This window comes from Eretmochelys imbricata, chromosome 6 (assembly GCF_965152235.1).
Source record: "Eretmochelys imbricata isolate rEreImb1 chromosome 6, rEreImb1.hap1, whole genome shotgun sequence".
Taxonomy (NCBI): domain Eukaryota; kingdom Metazoa; phylum Chordata; order Testudines; family Cheloniidae; genus Eretmochelys; species Eretmochelys imbricata.
The window spans coordinates 6610919-6626038 of NC_135577.1; the positions used below are offsets into that span (position 1 = coordinate 6610919).

The 15120-nt window shown below is 54.5% G+C and overlaps 3 protein-coding genes across 3 annotated transcripts in view; all 3 read right to left on the reverse strand.

Annotated features, from left to right (window-relative positions):
• LOC144266036 (uncharacterized) overlaps positions 1-15120 on the reverse strand; it is a 293194-nt gene that overhangs the window by 232725 nt on the left and 45349 nt on the right. The window contains exon 2 of the mRNA XM_077819171.1: positions 70-1183. Within this exon, the coding sequence (XP_077675297.1) occupies positions 70-990 (921 nt within the window). The 5' untranslated portion in view covers positions 991-1183. The remainder of the gene's footprint in view (positions 1-69; positions 1184-15120) is intronic.
• Positions 1-15120, reverse strand: part of LOC144267048 (uncharacterized) — a 60816-nt gene that overhangs the window by 317 nt on the left and 45379 nt on the right. The window lies entirely within an intron of this gene.
• Positions 7838-15120, reverse strand: part of LOC144266038 (integrin alpha-D-like) — a 30170-nt gene continuing 22887 nt past the window's right edge. Inside the window, exons 16-30 of the mRNA XM_077819176.1 lie at positions 14857-15014; positions 14533-14687; positions 14287-14418; positions 13627-13700; positions 12295-12436; positions 11896-12009; positions 10377-10456; positions 10137-10220; positions 9908-9986; positions 9547-9654; positions 9223-9306; positions 8935-9048; positions 8621-8713; positions 8351-8461; positions 7838-8160 (exon numbers count right to left, since the gene is read on the reverse strand). Of these exons, the coding sequence (XP_077675302.1) occupies positions 8038-8160; positions 8351-8461; positions 8621-8713; positions 8935-9048; positions 9223-9306; positions 9547-9654; positions 9908-9986; positions 10137-10220; positions 10377-10456; positions 11896-12009; positions 12295-12436; positions 13627-13700; positions 14287-14418; positions 14533-14687; positions 14857-15014 (1651 nt within the window). The 3' untranslated portion in view covers positions 7838-8037. The remainder of the gene's footprint in view (positions 8161-8350; positions 8462-8620; positions 8714-8934; positions 9049-9222; positions 9307-9546; positions 9655-9907; positions 9987-10136; positions 10221-10376; positions 10457-11895; positions 12010-12294; positions 12437-13626; positions 13701-14286; positions 14419-14532; positions 14688-14856; positions 15015-15120) is intronic.

Genomic DNA, 15120 nt, shown 5'->3' on the forward strand with positions numbered 1-15120 from the left:
GACAGAGCCGCTTTGCAGATCCTGCTACGCAGGATCTTACTGCACCTCCTGGGGAGACTTCTCTGAAACGTGGGTCCTGGCATGTTTGCTGAGCTTTGAGCTGTCGATGAAACTCCTCCAGCACTGGGTGCATTTATAGGGTCTCTCTCCTGTGTGGGTGTGCAGGTGTTTGACCAGGGTGGACTTCAGATTGAAGCACTTCCCACACTCGGGGCATTTGTAGGGCCACTCCCCACGATGGATCCTCTGGTGCTGGATGAGGTTGGCACTCAGGTTGAAGCTCTTCCCGCACTCCATGCACTCGTAGGGCCGCTCCCCGGTGTGGATGCGCAGGTGCTTCCCCAGCGACGAGTTGAGGCCAAAGCTCTTCCCGCACTCAGGACACTTGTAGGGGCGCTCGCCCCGGTGGATCCGCCTGTGCTGGATGAGGGTGGAGCTCTGGGTGAAGCACTTCCCACACTCGGTGCATTTGTAAGGCTTCTCCCCCGTGTGGGTGCGCTGGTGCTTCACCAGGTTGGAGCTCTGGCTGAAGCCTTTCCCGCAGTCCGAGCATTTGTAGGGCCGCTCGCCCGTGTGGGTGCGCTGGTGCTGGGCCAGGTTGGAGCTGCTGCTGAAGTCCTTCCCACAATCGGAGCAGGTGTACAGCTTCCCCGGCAGGTGGGATCGCAGGTGCTGAGGGAGGGAGCTGAGGCTGAAGCTCTTCCCGCACTCAGGGCAGATGTAGGGCTGCGAGCCCATGTGGGTGCGGACGTGCTTGGCCAGCGTGTGGCTGCGGTTGAAGCTCTTCCCGCATTCAGCGCATGGGTAGGGCCTCTCCCCGGTGTGGATGCGCTGGTGCTGGGCGAGGTGGGAGCTCTGACTAAAGCTCTTCCCACAGTCGGGGCAGTTGTAGGGTCGCTCCCCCGTGTGGATCCGTTGATGTTGGACAAGGTGGGAGCTCTGGCTGAAGGATTTCCCACAGACAAGGCATTTATAGGGTCTCTCTCCCATGTAGGTGGTTTCCAGAATAATGATGTTTTCAGGGATCCCATAAGCTTCACACTCCCATCAGGTCTCTCCTCTAGGGGATCTCCCTGATGCCATCCTGGCCTGCCAGCATCTCTCCGCTCGGGGCTCTGGGGCATCCCGTGTGGGTTCGCTCCCACACACCCTTCCTGCTGGGGATTCTCCTCCGCTCCTGCACCTGCTGGGAAATAGAGAGAATCCAGACGAGGCTCTTCCCCAGCAGAACCAGCCCCTCCTCAAAGCCCTCAGAGAAAGGGTGGGGAAGGGGAGGGCTCCTACCAGAGATGGGAGCTGGGAGTGAGGCGTGGAGGACAGGGACCTGTGGGAGATGATACTGAGGAAAACCAGACAGAACCCAGAGGGCTCCAGGCGGCTTTGCCAGGATCCCTTCACTCCCCTGAATTGCCAAACTAACCTATGTAATTTGATGCCAGTTTTACTACTTCCAGGCTCCCCCAGCTTTGTGGATCACTGACGCCAGCCCTACGGTTTTGGGGTGCGGTTCTCTGGCCTGGGTTTGGTAGGACGTCAGAGTAGCCTACCAGAATGGCCCCTTCTGGCCTTCCCCATCTATGGCTCTTGCATGGCACCCCAGGGTCCTGGCTACTAATTCATGGAGGGTTCCCAAGGCAGCCTCACTCCTTTGTCACCCATGGAAATGACCATCAGGGTCTCCCTTTCCTCGGCGCCCTGGAGATCCCGGACACACGGCTGATCCCCGCGCTTCATCCCAGAGATCCCGGGGTCAGGGACCAGGAATCCTGCCTGCAGGGGAGGAAACAGGGGGAGTCCTGCTTTGATAAATTACCATTAAGCCCTTCAAAGAGCCACCCCAAAACTCCCACCCCGGGGCTACCCCAGAGCTGGCGGGGCTGGGGGACCACTGCAGGGCTCCATTTCACACACACACACTTACACACACCTGGGCTGCCCCGGAGCTGGGGCGGGGTCTCTCCGGTCCCAACTGCAGGTTGGGCTCGGATCCCCTCGTCGCTGCAGCCACTTCTCCAGGCAGCGATTTCTTACCACTGCTGCTGCTGCTGCCTCTCTCCCTGCCCCGAGACCTTCCTCCAGCTGGGCTTCTCTGCACGCCCCCCCACCCCCCGCCAGCTTTGAACCTGAGAGCATGCAAGTCACACCCTGAGTGTCTGTGTGTAACAGCAACCTGCCAGCCACACCTGGGTTACATCAGGCTCCCACCAGCCTGGGTTATATAGCAGAGTGACCCCAACACATCCACAGTCTTAGCTTTCCCCCAGAAATGTATGTCCTGTACTGCTAGGCCCTCTCCTGGACCCTACAAATTATATTAAATCCATTATTTCTTAAAGATTATGCTATGCACACATCTTGTCACCCCAAACAGAGTGTATCAAACAGGCACTTCAATTCAAACACACTGGATTCGATAAAACAAGTTTATTAACTACACAGAGAGAGATTTTAAGGGAGTCCAAGAAATGAGGCATAAAAGTCAGGAATAGTTACAAAGAAAATAAAAGATGAAACGTTTACTAGTGCCTAACTTAACAAACTGTATCAGATTCAAGCAAAGTGTCTCACCACATGCTTTCAGCAGCCTTCCTGACCAAACTGTGTAGGTCAGGCCCCCTTCCTCTGTGTCCAGTGAATACTCCCTTCCTCTCTTCAGGTGTAGTGAATGCCATGGGCAGGGAGGGGTTTGGGGTGTTTGTCCCTCCTTTCTATAGTTTCAGTCCCATGGTTGAAAAACATTTGCAGCTGGGCACTAGGGCACACAGAGTCTATGTGGAAGGATGTTCCCTGCTGGCTTTTCCTCATCTGTTTGAGCTTCCTTTGTTTCCGTCCCTGCTTGATGACTGTTTACTGCTTAAATGCAAATTCAGGCAAGCACACATTCCTTTCCCGAGGACACACCTGTTTGCCAACTTCTGCCTCAGTAGGGCTGTGGGGTTGGGAACATGGGTTAATAACATCAAACGGGGAACTCTTATAGAACTTTCCAGACAATGTTGACACACATTTTGTCAGGACAATACTGACCAACAACTTATGGGTTTTCAAATTATGCCTCACAAGGCATACTATGTACAAAGATTATTAAAATAGTACATAAGGCATAGGTGCCGAATCCGTGGGTGCTCCGGGGCTTGAGCACCCATGGGGAAAATTTAGCAGGTGCTGCGCACCCACCAGCAGCCAAGCTCCCTACTCCTTGCCTCCTTCTCTCCCCTGCTAGTGCACCATGTCACCGCTCCTCCCCCTGCAGCCACCTAACAGCTGTTTAACTGCGCTTAGGACTTTCCAGGAGGGAGGGGGCGGAGCGGGGACGTGGCGTGCTCAGAGGAGGAGGCAGAGAAAAGCAGGGCAGGGATGGGGATTTGAGGGAAGGGGGTGGAATGCAGGTGGGTCGAGGGTGGTGCAGGGGCAGGGCCAGGGGCGAGGCGGGGTCGAGCACCCACTGGGCAGAGGGGAAGTAGGCGTCTATGATGTAGGGTGTGAATACAAGAGCGTATTCTGTCACAGCCTCATTGCCACATGTGGCAGGGAGTTCCACAGGCTAAACCTGCAGGACAGAGACATTGATTTTGCCCTTTTCAATCAGTTTTAAACGTGATTTCATTTCCTTGTGTGGTGTGGAAGCACATAGTGACAGCACAGCCCCTTTCACTGCCACAGACACACACACACAATATTTAGAGACAGTTTGAAGTGACCTGAGACTTCAGACAAGGCAGGCAAATGACTCTGAGAGCTTGGTTTTATTGGAAGTAACCCAGAAGATCAGGGCTCCCGTTGTGCCTGGTGCTGCACAGATTCACAGTCTCTCCCTCCTCAAAAGAGTTCACAGTATAAAGAGAAGATTATTCTCCCAAAACGCAAACAGTGCCTCAGTGAGATTCAGCCCCCTCTGCTGTAATCCACTAGACCTTTCTCTCCCCCAGATACAGGAGTAGAACCAGAAGTCCAGTGCCTCCTGCTCTAACCACTAGACCCCACTCCCGTCCACAGAAGGGTTAGAAGCCAGGAGTCCTGGCTCCCAGCCCTGCCAGGGACGCTCTGGTTGGAATGTTTCAAGCTTAGCAAGGGGCATCAGGATATGGATGCGGAGGGTCCCACGTAGTGTTGCCACCTGGATGATTTTTAATTGGCTTTCCTGGTTTTTGCCCTGCCTTACCTGTTGCCCGTGAAAAGATTGAATGTATTGGGGTTTTATGTCCCTCTGCCAGATACAAGCATGGGCAGCCACACGTGCAGTGAATTTGTAACTACTATGCACGATGCATCGCTGGGAGCACTCTGACAGCAGCACGCCGGGCCCTGCTCAGCCTGCCGAACCGCGGCAGCTCCCCTCAGCACCAGGAAGTGAGCTGGGCCCACAGCTCTCTAGCAGGGATGGGTAAGGAGCAATATGGGAGAGGCAGGGGCTGCTGGGAGGGGAAGCTGGGGGAAGGCTCCTTCCTGTGTTGAGGCTCCTGGGAGGCGCTGGGTGTGGGGGCTCATGGTGGGTGTCAAGGTTCCTTCCCCACTCTGAACTCTAGGGTATAGATGTGGGGACCTGCATGAAAACCTCCTAAGCTTGCTTTTACCAGCTTAGGTTAAAACTTCCCCAAGGTACAAACTATTTTACCCTTTGCCCTTGGACTTCCACTGCCACCACCAAACTTTATCTGGGTTCCTGAGAAACCGTTGTTTGGAAACGTCTTTCCCCCAAAAATCCTCCCAACACTTGCACCCCACTTCCTGGGGAAGGTTTGGTAAAAATCCTCACCAATTTGCATAGGTGACCACAGACCCAAACCCTTGGATCTTAGAACAATGAAAAAGCATTCAGTTTCCTTACAAGAAGACTTTTAATAGAAGTAAAAAAGAATCATCTCTGTAAAATCTGGATGGTGAAAACCTTACAGGGTAATTAGATTCAAAACATAGAGAATCCCTCTAGGCAAAACCTTAAGTTACAAAAAAGACACACAGACAGGAATATTCATTCTATTTAGCGCAGCTATTTTCTCAGCCATTTCAAGAAATCATAATCTAACACATACCTAGCTAGATTACTTACTAAGTTCTAAGACTCCATTCCTTTTCTGTCCCTGGCAAAAGCATCACACAGACAGACCCAGACCCTTTGTTTTTCTCCCTCCTCTCAGCTTTTGAAAGTATCTTGTCTCCTCATTGGTCATTTTGGTCAGGTGCCAGCGAGGTTACCTTTAGCTTCTTAACCCTTTACAGGTGAGAGGATTTTTCCTCTGGCCAGGAGGGATTTTAAAGGGGTTTACCCTTCCCTTTATATTTATGACAGTGGGTGAGGCAAGGGCTCCTGTGTTACCTGGCAAGACAGAAGGGCTGTGGCCACAGGTGTGGGGAAAGAAGCCAGAGCTGTAAGATAACTAGAGGAAGGGCACAGCGTTTGCTAGTGGCCTCACCCATTCACCACTGAACATCTCTTCTTGTCCCCAAACATATTTGTTTGTTGCTCACCGGGGTAGGAGAACAGGCAGCTCGGAGAATCTGTCATTCCCTAACAGAACACAGAAATACACAGAGAGGGGCTGGTGGTTTTGGGGGTCATTTTTGTTGCCCGCTCAGACCGTGTTTTAAGTAGGGTTTGGACGATGAGATTTTTAGCGGTAATTGTCAGCAACCATCAGTCTCACCGAACAGGCATCCAGCCAACGGCACGTTTCCGGTGATAACAATTCAAATGTGCTGCTAGACAAAGAAAGAACGATGCTCCTAGTGAGCTTACTAGAGTCCCACCTTACTGTGTAGAAAACTTGTGACCATGCCAGTGTCCTTGGGGCGGCTTGCAGGATAATTACTTTGTACATTTTGACATGTGATGTTGACAATTTGTGGTTTCAAAGGTTATAAATAGGCTTGGCAGAATGCTATTTTTTTTAATAACTTCCACAGACAGTACTGATGTTTATTTCTAACCGTTTTTTTGTTTTGTTTTAATTTTTATTGATTCAGATTTTCCGTTGTGGAAAATTACTGTGGGGATCAAAACCTAATTCTGTAATGACAACAGGCGTTGATTTTAAAAAGGTCAAGCTTTATAACTATTCAAACACAAATTATTAACATCACATGTCAAAATATACTTAGGGCAGGTCTACACTACTGCTGAATCGGTGGGTAGCGATCGATCTATCGGGGGTCAATTTATCACTGTGACATTATTGACTTGAACTGGGACCGTATAGATCATCGTTGCAACCAAGGTCCTGTAGTGGCACCAAATCTTGTATAAAGGGGGTCAAATAAGGTGTCTAAGGCAAGGTTTTGGTTTGCTGGTTATGATTATGTTGTCTATATGTGTGTATCATTTTTGTAGTTGAAGTGTGAATATTGGCTCTGTACCGTCTGTGTTTCAAACTTATGCTATGCTACTGGGGAACACTCCAGACAAGTTGGTGTCAGCTCTGCCTAGCCTGCTTAATGGCCCATTAAGGACCATCAGCGATACAATTGACCCATTGAGAGAAGGTAGACACGCCTTGCGACTCAGCAAGGTATGCAGGGACCTGCCTACGGAGAGAACTCTGAGGTTTTTCCAGGCCATGTGATGGACAGCCTCACATGGCAAGAGAATTTAAAAAACTGCTGCAGCTCCTCCATCTGGTCTTCAATCCTGCTTCATACCTCTGGAGGGACTTGGCTACACTGAAGCTTTGAACCAAGGACTGAATGACCCATCCCAGCTGGGGATGTTCTCCAGAGACTTGATTTGAACCTGCAGTTTATTCCATCACTGCTGCAAGCGTGAACCAAGAACTTTGCCATTACTGTATGTAATCAATTCCATTTAACCAATTCTAGCTCTCATCTATATCTTTTCCCTTTTAAACCTTTAGATTTTAGATTCTAAAGGATTGGCAACAGCGTGATTTGTGGGTAAGATCTGATTTGTATATTGACCTGGGTCTGGGGCTTGGTCCTTTGGGATCGAGAGTACCTTTGTTCTTTTACTGGGGTATTGGTTTTCATAACCATTTGTCCCCATAACGAGGGGCACTGGTGGTGATACTGGGAAACTGGGGTGTCTAAGGGAATTGCTTGTGTGACTTGTGGTTAGCCAGTGGGGTGAGACCAAAGTCTTCTCTGTCTGGCTGGTTTGGTTTGCCTTGGTGTGCATAGAAACCCCAGCCTTGGGCTGTAACTGTCCTGCTTGAAGCAATTTGTCCTGAACTGATACTCTCAGCTGGGTTCCGCCTGAACCAGCATCATTACAATCACGTCTAGTCTAGATGCGATAAATCGATCCCTGAGCGCTTTCCCGTCGACTCCTGTACTCCACTGCAAAGAGAGGCGCAAGCGGAGTTGATGGGGAGTGGCAGCAGGCGACTCAGCGCCGTGAAGACGCCGCGGTAAGTCGATCCAAGTACGCCGACTTCAGCTACGCTATTTTCGTAGCTGAAGTTGCGTATCTTAGATCGATCCCCTCCCCAGAGTAGACCTGGGCTAAGTCAATAGCCTCAAATCCAACTCTAAGAAGTTCTCAAGCAGCATTATTCTTACTTTGCTTATCTGCAAATTTTGATTATTAGCAATAGAAATATTTTGCCAGCAGTTTATGTGCGTGTGGTGAATACAACATTTCCTGATAAAAATCCAGTCCTTCCAAGCACAGTTATAAAGCTTTAACTTTTTGAATCTCAACCTCTACTGCCATTAAATAATTGTCTGACCTCCACATACGGCCCGGCCCCCCCCCCCCATACACATAAATTCCCACAACTGGGATAATTTGAATCGATAAAAATAGAAAAAAAAAGATGCGTAATACCCACAATTTTCCACATCAAAATTTAAAATCGATGGAAGTTTAAAAAAAGGCCGAAAAGAAATTTCAACATTTTCCATCAAAATTATAAAAAGACAAAGAGAATTTGCCCCAGCCTAATTTCAGTAACGATTGGCTCTAGTTGGCACTAGGATGCATTTTGTTGGTGGGAGGGTGTCCAGTGACCAACATAAGCGGGCAGGGGTGAATCTGGAGCAGCCCAGAGGGAGGCCAAGCTGGGGGCGTTGGCGCATGGGGGGCTATTGTTTGGGGACATCGGAAGCAGGGGGTTTGCCAGCGGAGGTGCTCTGGGTCGGGCCAGGCCCCTCGCCCTCCACAGCGTCCTCCATCATCTGCTTGTACTGGCGCTTGAAGAAGCCGAGCTGGAAGGAGACAGAGGGGAGATGGTGAGAGGCAGACAGAGACAGGCTCATGGTGGAGGAGCAGGAGGGATGGGCCGTGGGAACCTATGAAGGAAAAATCCTTGTACCTCCTCCACCAGCTGGGAGAGCCACAGGCCCCTCCCCGAGGGTGATGAGCTGTAGGGGGGGGTTAGAGCCCTGCCCCACTCACCTTGTAGAGGGCTGCTGTGTTGAGAGCCAGCAGGACCAGGCCCCCCATGCTGCTGCCCACGGTGATGGGCAGGTAGTTATAGACCACGAAGCGCTCCACCACCGTCTGCACCTGGGGGAGAGGAGCTGTGAGATGGGGACCCAGGAGTCCTGACACTATCACACCAGACCCCACTTCCCCCCAGAGCAGGGACAGGACCTAGGAGTCCTGGCTCCCAGCTCTAACCACTACCCGATGCTCTCTCTATCCCGAGTGCAGTCACTCTGGTACCTGGCGCTGGATGAATCCCTCCTTCTGGGTGTATTTCTTCTCCTCATATTCAATCCAGGCCTCGCTCACCAGATTCACTTTCTGCTGCTGAGTCTGGAACAGAGAAATTCACCGTCCCTGACTGGAAATGACACAAACCAGGCAGGAGCGTCATCCCAGATTGACCCAGAGAAATTTACAGGGATGACCCAGCCGTTCACACAGGGATCCCTTGCCCGGCACTGAGATGCAGCCACCTCTCGGGAGGGGCTCAGGGGCTGTTCACACGGGGGGATCTCTTGCCTGGGGCCAGGAGGCAGTGGCAGCTCTCCTACCTGGGAGACCCACTGGAAGCTGACGTTCCCTTTGATCATGAACTCCAGTGGCTGCTGCAATTCCAGGAAGGGGATTCGGCACCGGATCTTCTTACAGGTGGCCACGGAGCAGTCCTGGGGCGGAAGGATATCGCCAGGTGAGGTAGGGGACGTGCAGGGGTTCAGCCTGGGCATGAGGGTCTCAGTCTGTCTACAGCAGGGGTCCCTCCCACAGCCTAGCCCCCAACTCACTGTCTATATTAGTGCCAAGGGAAGGGGCTGCTGGGACCCACACTGGCCTGCACTCACCAGCAGGGGGCGCTCGCTCATCTGCTTCACAAGGTCCTTTGAACTGGTCGTTCCCACCTCACTGGTGCACTGAGCCAGCTGGGGCTGGGGAGGGAGAGAGACACGGTGTTAATGGGGGCGGGAAGGGGACACAGGGTCTTTCCCCTCTATGGGGTGCCGGCTACAATCTGGCCCCAGGGCAGGGGACTGGCTGGCTCCAGTGGGGAGGGGGAACATGTGGCCTTTCCCCCCTAGGCATTCTGTCCCAGCAGGGGGCGCTGTAGGGCCGAGCAGGCATCACTGGGCCCATCTCACACACACACAAGGGCAGGGAGAGGCAGGTACCTTGGAGGGGACGACCTCAGAGGCGTCCCACACCCGGACCCCGCTCAGCTCCACGGGGAACTGGAACGTGACCGAGACGGGGACGCTTCGCTGCCGCAGGTTCTTGACCTGAAAGAAACAGACTCGCTACAGGGCACTGCAGGAAGAAAACCCAGGAGCTCTGATCCCCAGCCCCCGCTCTGACCCTCAGACCCCACTCCCCTGCCAGAGCTGGGGATAGAACCCAGGAGTCCTGGCTCCCTGCCCACCACTTCCCTCTCCCTCCCCCTCCATGCTCTAACCCACTAGATCCCATTCAATCACTTCCACTCCCTCCCTCTTGCCCCATCTCCCCCCTCGCACTCTGTGCTGCCGGCCTCACCTTGTACCACTGTGTCACTGGCACACTTGTCCCTGCCTCCTCGGCGGAGAAGTTGACGTACTTGGTCGACTCCTCGAGGCTGGGGGAGGAAAAGGACGGAAGGAAGGAGAGAGACGGGAGTGTGATGGATGGGGCTGGAGAGTGGCGGTGGGTGGGGACGCTGTGCTGCAGGGAGCGGGGAGGGGCCCCAGCAGGGGGCGCTCTCCCCTCTGTCTCCGCACTGACCTACCTGGTGAGGATGATGAAGATGCCGTACTTGACCGGCAGCTCCGCCCAGTGAATCATGCGCTCGGTGATGGGGCCGCCATTGTCACTAGGGGGAGGGGAGGGCAAAGGGCAGAGATGTGAGGAGACACAGGCAGATAACTGGCAGGGAGGCTGCATCACAAGCCACTGCCCTGCCCTGCTCCCTGCACGGCCTCCTCCCACTGCCCCCACCCTGACCCCTGGCCCTGCACGGCCCCCTCACCTGCTGGCCTTGGCCGTGATCTGCAGCCTGTTCCCCAGGTCAGCCTCAGAGGAGACGTCGAAGGTGGCCACGAAGACGGCCTGGAAAACACAGGGGTTGAGAGCTGCTGGGCCCAGGGCCTGGGGAACTGCCAGAGACTGCGGGGCGGGGGAGGCACAGGGGACCAGGGGGACTGTTGTATGAACTTAGAAGGAGGCAAAGGTGTTAACATGACCCTGTCCCTGTCCACAGAGAGCGCTAATCTGGTTTGGGATCCAGAGACCTCAACCCACTCCATGCCATGGCAACACACCATTAACTATCCTTTTTAGGACCCCAAAGGGGGGAGGGAACAGCCCCTCCCCTTCTTTCCCCCAGTAAGGCCTGATTTCCAGCTCCCCAAAGTCTGGCCCTTGGTTTGCAGCCCTGGCAGGGCCTGACTCCAGCCCCGGAGTGACCTCAGGACTCTGTTTGCACTGACTCGCCGGGCTCTCCGAGGCGCTTTCCCCAGCACATCACTTGTCACGGGCTGGGCTGACCCCAGGGAACTGCCCATCTCTGCTCCCAGCTGGGCTCACACGAGGGTTGCCAACTTTCTAATTGCACAAAACTGAACACCCTTCCTCCTCTCCTGCCCCACCCCTTTTCTGAGGCCCTGTCCCTACTCACTCCAGCTCCCCTCCCTCAGTTGCTCGCCGTTCCCCACCCTCTCACTTTCACTGGGCTGGGGCAGAGAATTGGGGTGTGGGAGGGGGTGAGGGCTCCAGCTGGGGATGCAGGGTCTGGAGTGGGGTCAGAAATGAGGAGTTCAGGGTGTGGGAGAGGGCTCGGGGCTGGGGCAGGGTGTTGGGGTGCGGGAGGAAGTTGGAGGTATGGGCTTTTGGAGGGAGCTTGGGTGCTGAAGGGGTCTCAGGGCTGCGGCAGGAGCATGGAGTGCGGGGTCTGGGAGGGAGTTAGGGTGTGGGAGGGGGTTCTGACCTGGAGTAGGGAGCTGGGCTGCAGGAGGGGGGTTGGGGTGCGGGCTCTGGCCGGGTGGCGCTAACCTCAAGCAGCCCCCAGTTACCAGTGCAGTGGGATTAAGGTGGGCTCCCTGCCTGCCCTGGCTCCATGCTGCTCCCGAAAGCTCCGGGCCACTAGGCAGAGGCGCGGGCAGGCAGCTCTGTGCAGTGCACACTACCAACGCCCGGTAGGCACCGCCCCCACAGCTCCCATTCGCTGTGGTTCCCGGGTCACTAGGCAGAGGCGCGGGCCGGGGGGTGGGGGGTCAGCGCACAGAGCTTCCCTGATCTCCCCTGCCTCAGGGGGCTTCAGAGACATGCCGGCCACCTCCAGGAGCCCCGTGCAGCCAGGGCAGGCAGGGAGCCTGGCTTTGCCTCGCTGCTCCGCCAACCGTACTTTTAACAGCCCGGTCAGCGGTGCTTATCGGCGCTGCCAGGGCCCTTTTCAACCGGTCATTCCAGTCAAAAACTGGATGCCTGGCAACCCTCGCTCACACCTGGGGAGTTCACATGACAGGTCTGAGGCCAGGGCCCGTCCCTACCTCAGCTCCACTCCAGAAGATGGGGTAGTTGATGTGGCAGGTGCTGTTCCTCTGAGTCTGTTCCTTGGAGCCCAAGGCCGAGCTGCACTTAACAGCCACGGCCCTCCTGTTAGACTGACCATGAGAGACCAGCCAGTGAGAGACGTAGACCACAGCACCCCTGACAAGCCCCCTGCACACTCCCTGCAACTCAGCACTGCTACCGAGCCCCCCCTGGCCCGCTCCCTGCAGCTTGGCACCCCCCGCCGAGCCCCCCGCTCCCCACAACTCAGCTCCCCTATCGAGCCCCCCACCTGCTCCCTGCAGCTCAGCAACCCCTGCTGAGCTCCCTGTCCACTCCCTGCAGCATGGCTCCCCACTGCAGAGCCTGCCCCTCATGCCTGGTGTTCGTTGGGGTACCTGGAGCAGCAGGACCCGGCGGTAGGACAGCGTGGCTGGGTAGAAGAACCGCACCATGGTGCTGTAGGAATTCTCCCCGTGATTCTGGATGGAGACGGTGGTGTTGAGTTCGGGGGTGACGCCCACCACCAGGGTGCTCAAGCTAAGGCGGGAGAAAGGGGTGAGCTTCCTCAGGGCAGTGTCCTGTATGCTCTGTGAACTTCTTCTATCAGTGTCCACCCGGGGACCCCAGGGCTGTGAGCTTCCAGCGTCACCCTGTGACACTACGCCCCATATTCTTCATAGAGCTACTGTTGTGATATGAATATGGCATAACTAATTTGTATTTTATGCAAGATGGGTCACGTGCGGTATCACTGGAAAGGTGATGATTTACTGAATGTGATTGTCCTATTTGTTTGGGGATGGGGCTCAAACAGGGAAACAAAGGATTCCCACCACATGTAAATCCTATATAAGGCAGGGAAGTGAGTTTATCAGGGCTGGTTCTTCACTAAATCCCTGCCCAAGATGACTGCTGAAAATACCTAAGATTGATCTGGGGAAGAAAGGACTGGACCCAGGCTAGAAGGTGTCTGGCCTGTGAAAGGAATATCTGGGGTTCGAAGCTGCAAGCAAGAGCGGTTTGTCTACAAGAAACTCTGCAACCTGCTTAAAACAACATTTAGGGTGAGAAATTACTACTCATAGCCAGTTTCTTTAGTGTATTAACCTTAGTTTGCATGTTTGTTTTATTTGCTCAGTAATCTGCTTTGATCTGTTTTCTATCCCTTATAATCACTTAAAATCTATCCTTTGTAGTTATTAAACATGTGTTTGTTTTCTCTCAACCAGTTTGTGCAAGTCATAACTGGGGGGCAAAAAGCTGTGCATATCTTCCTCCACATTGAGGGAGGGGTGCTTGTCATGAGCTTACGTTGTACAGTTTTCTGTGTAGCACAAGACAATACAATTTTGGGTTTACACTCTTGTGTGTACTTGAGTGCCGGACATTTCCGAGCTGATTCTTCCCATGCAGAGCTGATTTCAGCATCTGTGTCTTTCTGCAGCTGGGTGTGTCCCTACCTGGGTGTGTGCTGGAGGAGGCTTGAGGGCCTGGCTCAGCAGAACAGTGTAAGGGAGCCCAGGCTGGTGGAACCGGCGGGCTCACTGCTATCCCCAGTACATCAGGGGGCACCCCGGAGTGGGAGGGGGCAACCCTTCTCACCCCCCATCCATCAGCACTGGAAATCTAACAAGATCTCCAGCTGGATGTTGAAGATCCGAAGCGTGATCAAACCAAATGTGTCCCACCATGGCAGGTGTTTTTGGCGGGAGGATTCAGTGATTTACCCAGAGAAATTGAAGGAGATTTCTAACTGGTCATCGCAGCGGTCATCTGTCCCACAGTCCTTCTGAAACGGGAGCTGGTTGGAGACCCAGGAGAGCAGGATCAGAGTGGGTGGAGAGGGGTCTGCAGCACCACCTGCCGGAGTGACACTGCGGGGACCCAGGGACCCTCCTGTTACCCCAGCACCTCCCAGCCCCCTGCACTGGGGGACAGATAAAACCATCATCAGCCCCCCCACCCCACCCTTCCTCCTCACCCTCTGCCCAGCGGCAGTTTCACACTTCTAGGAGTGCCATGACTGGAGGACTGGCTGGCTCAGGGGAATGGGGAACAGGACATGGGATCTTTCCCCTCTAGGGGGCCCTGGCCAAAATAAATATTGACAATTGTCTCGTAAAAATCTTTTTTTTCTTAGCCAAAATATTTGGGTTTTTGGACAGAAGTTTTGGGAGCTTTGAGGAGAAGTTGGAATGTTCCCATGGAGGGGAGATGCCAAAGCAAACTCAGCATCCATCTGTCACCCTCGAGTGGCTGTGCTGTGTAAAGGGGATTAGGAGGCTGCTGCTGCCTCTGAATTTTCCAGACTCTTGCATTCAAACCCCGCGGTCACTGGTTCAATCCCTGCAGCAGACCCACCGCGGGGCCTGGCTCTGGCAGCTTACCAAGCCTGCAGACACCGTGGTGGAGTCCTCGCTCAGGATGGGTTTGAGGTTGCTAGCGGTAGAGATGGGCTCCCCCATCAGGGTGTAGTTGAGACGCAGGGTGATGGGGGTCAGGGTGTCCTCTGGGCAGAGCTGGGGAGACAGAGAGACATGTCGGTTTGTTCTCTGGGTGATTTGGGAGGAAGGGGCAGAGTTGGAGGGGCAGACACAGTGGGAGGGGAAGGGGTTAGGACCCCCCACACTCACAGGAAACATTATCCGGTACATCTCACATCTCGTCTCGATGCCGAGCCTCAGTTCCCTGCTCAGGACGGGGCCGGTGCAGTTGAAGGCAGCTCGGATCTTCGTCCGCCCGGGGTCCAGAGCCAGGCTGTACTGGATGGTGCTGGAGATCCTGTCACCTACGGGGAAGGGGAAACGAGGGACAGAGAAATTGAGAGCAGGAACTTCAAGGGGAAATGGGACACAGGGCTTTGCCCTTCTAGGGGGTGCTGGTTCCGATCCATCCCCAGGACAGGGGACTGGCTCGCTCAGAGGGGAGGGGAATGGGGGGTGGGGGTTTGGTCTGACCTAGGCTGTCCCTGGTGCTCTTAGTGACAGTGAAGCAGACCTCTGCCCTGCTGGCCTCCGTGTTGAGCTGCTCCTGCCCCTGGCAGTTGAAGGCTGAGGTTGGGATCATGTGGGGCTGAAAGCTGATGGAGACCCCGACTCTGAGCACTGGCCGGGACCTGCCATGGGAGGAACAGAACCGTCACCCAGCTGCTCTCTGCAATGGAGCCAGGCCCCCTCCCTCCCCTGAGCCTCCCACCCAGCCTGGATGTGCTCACAGCACCC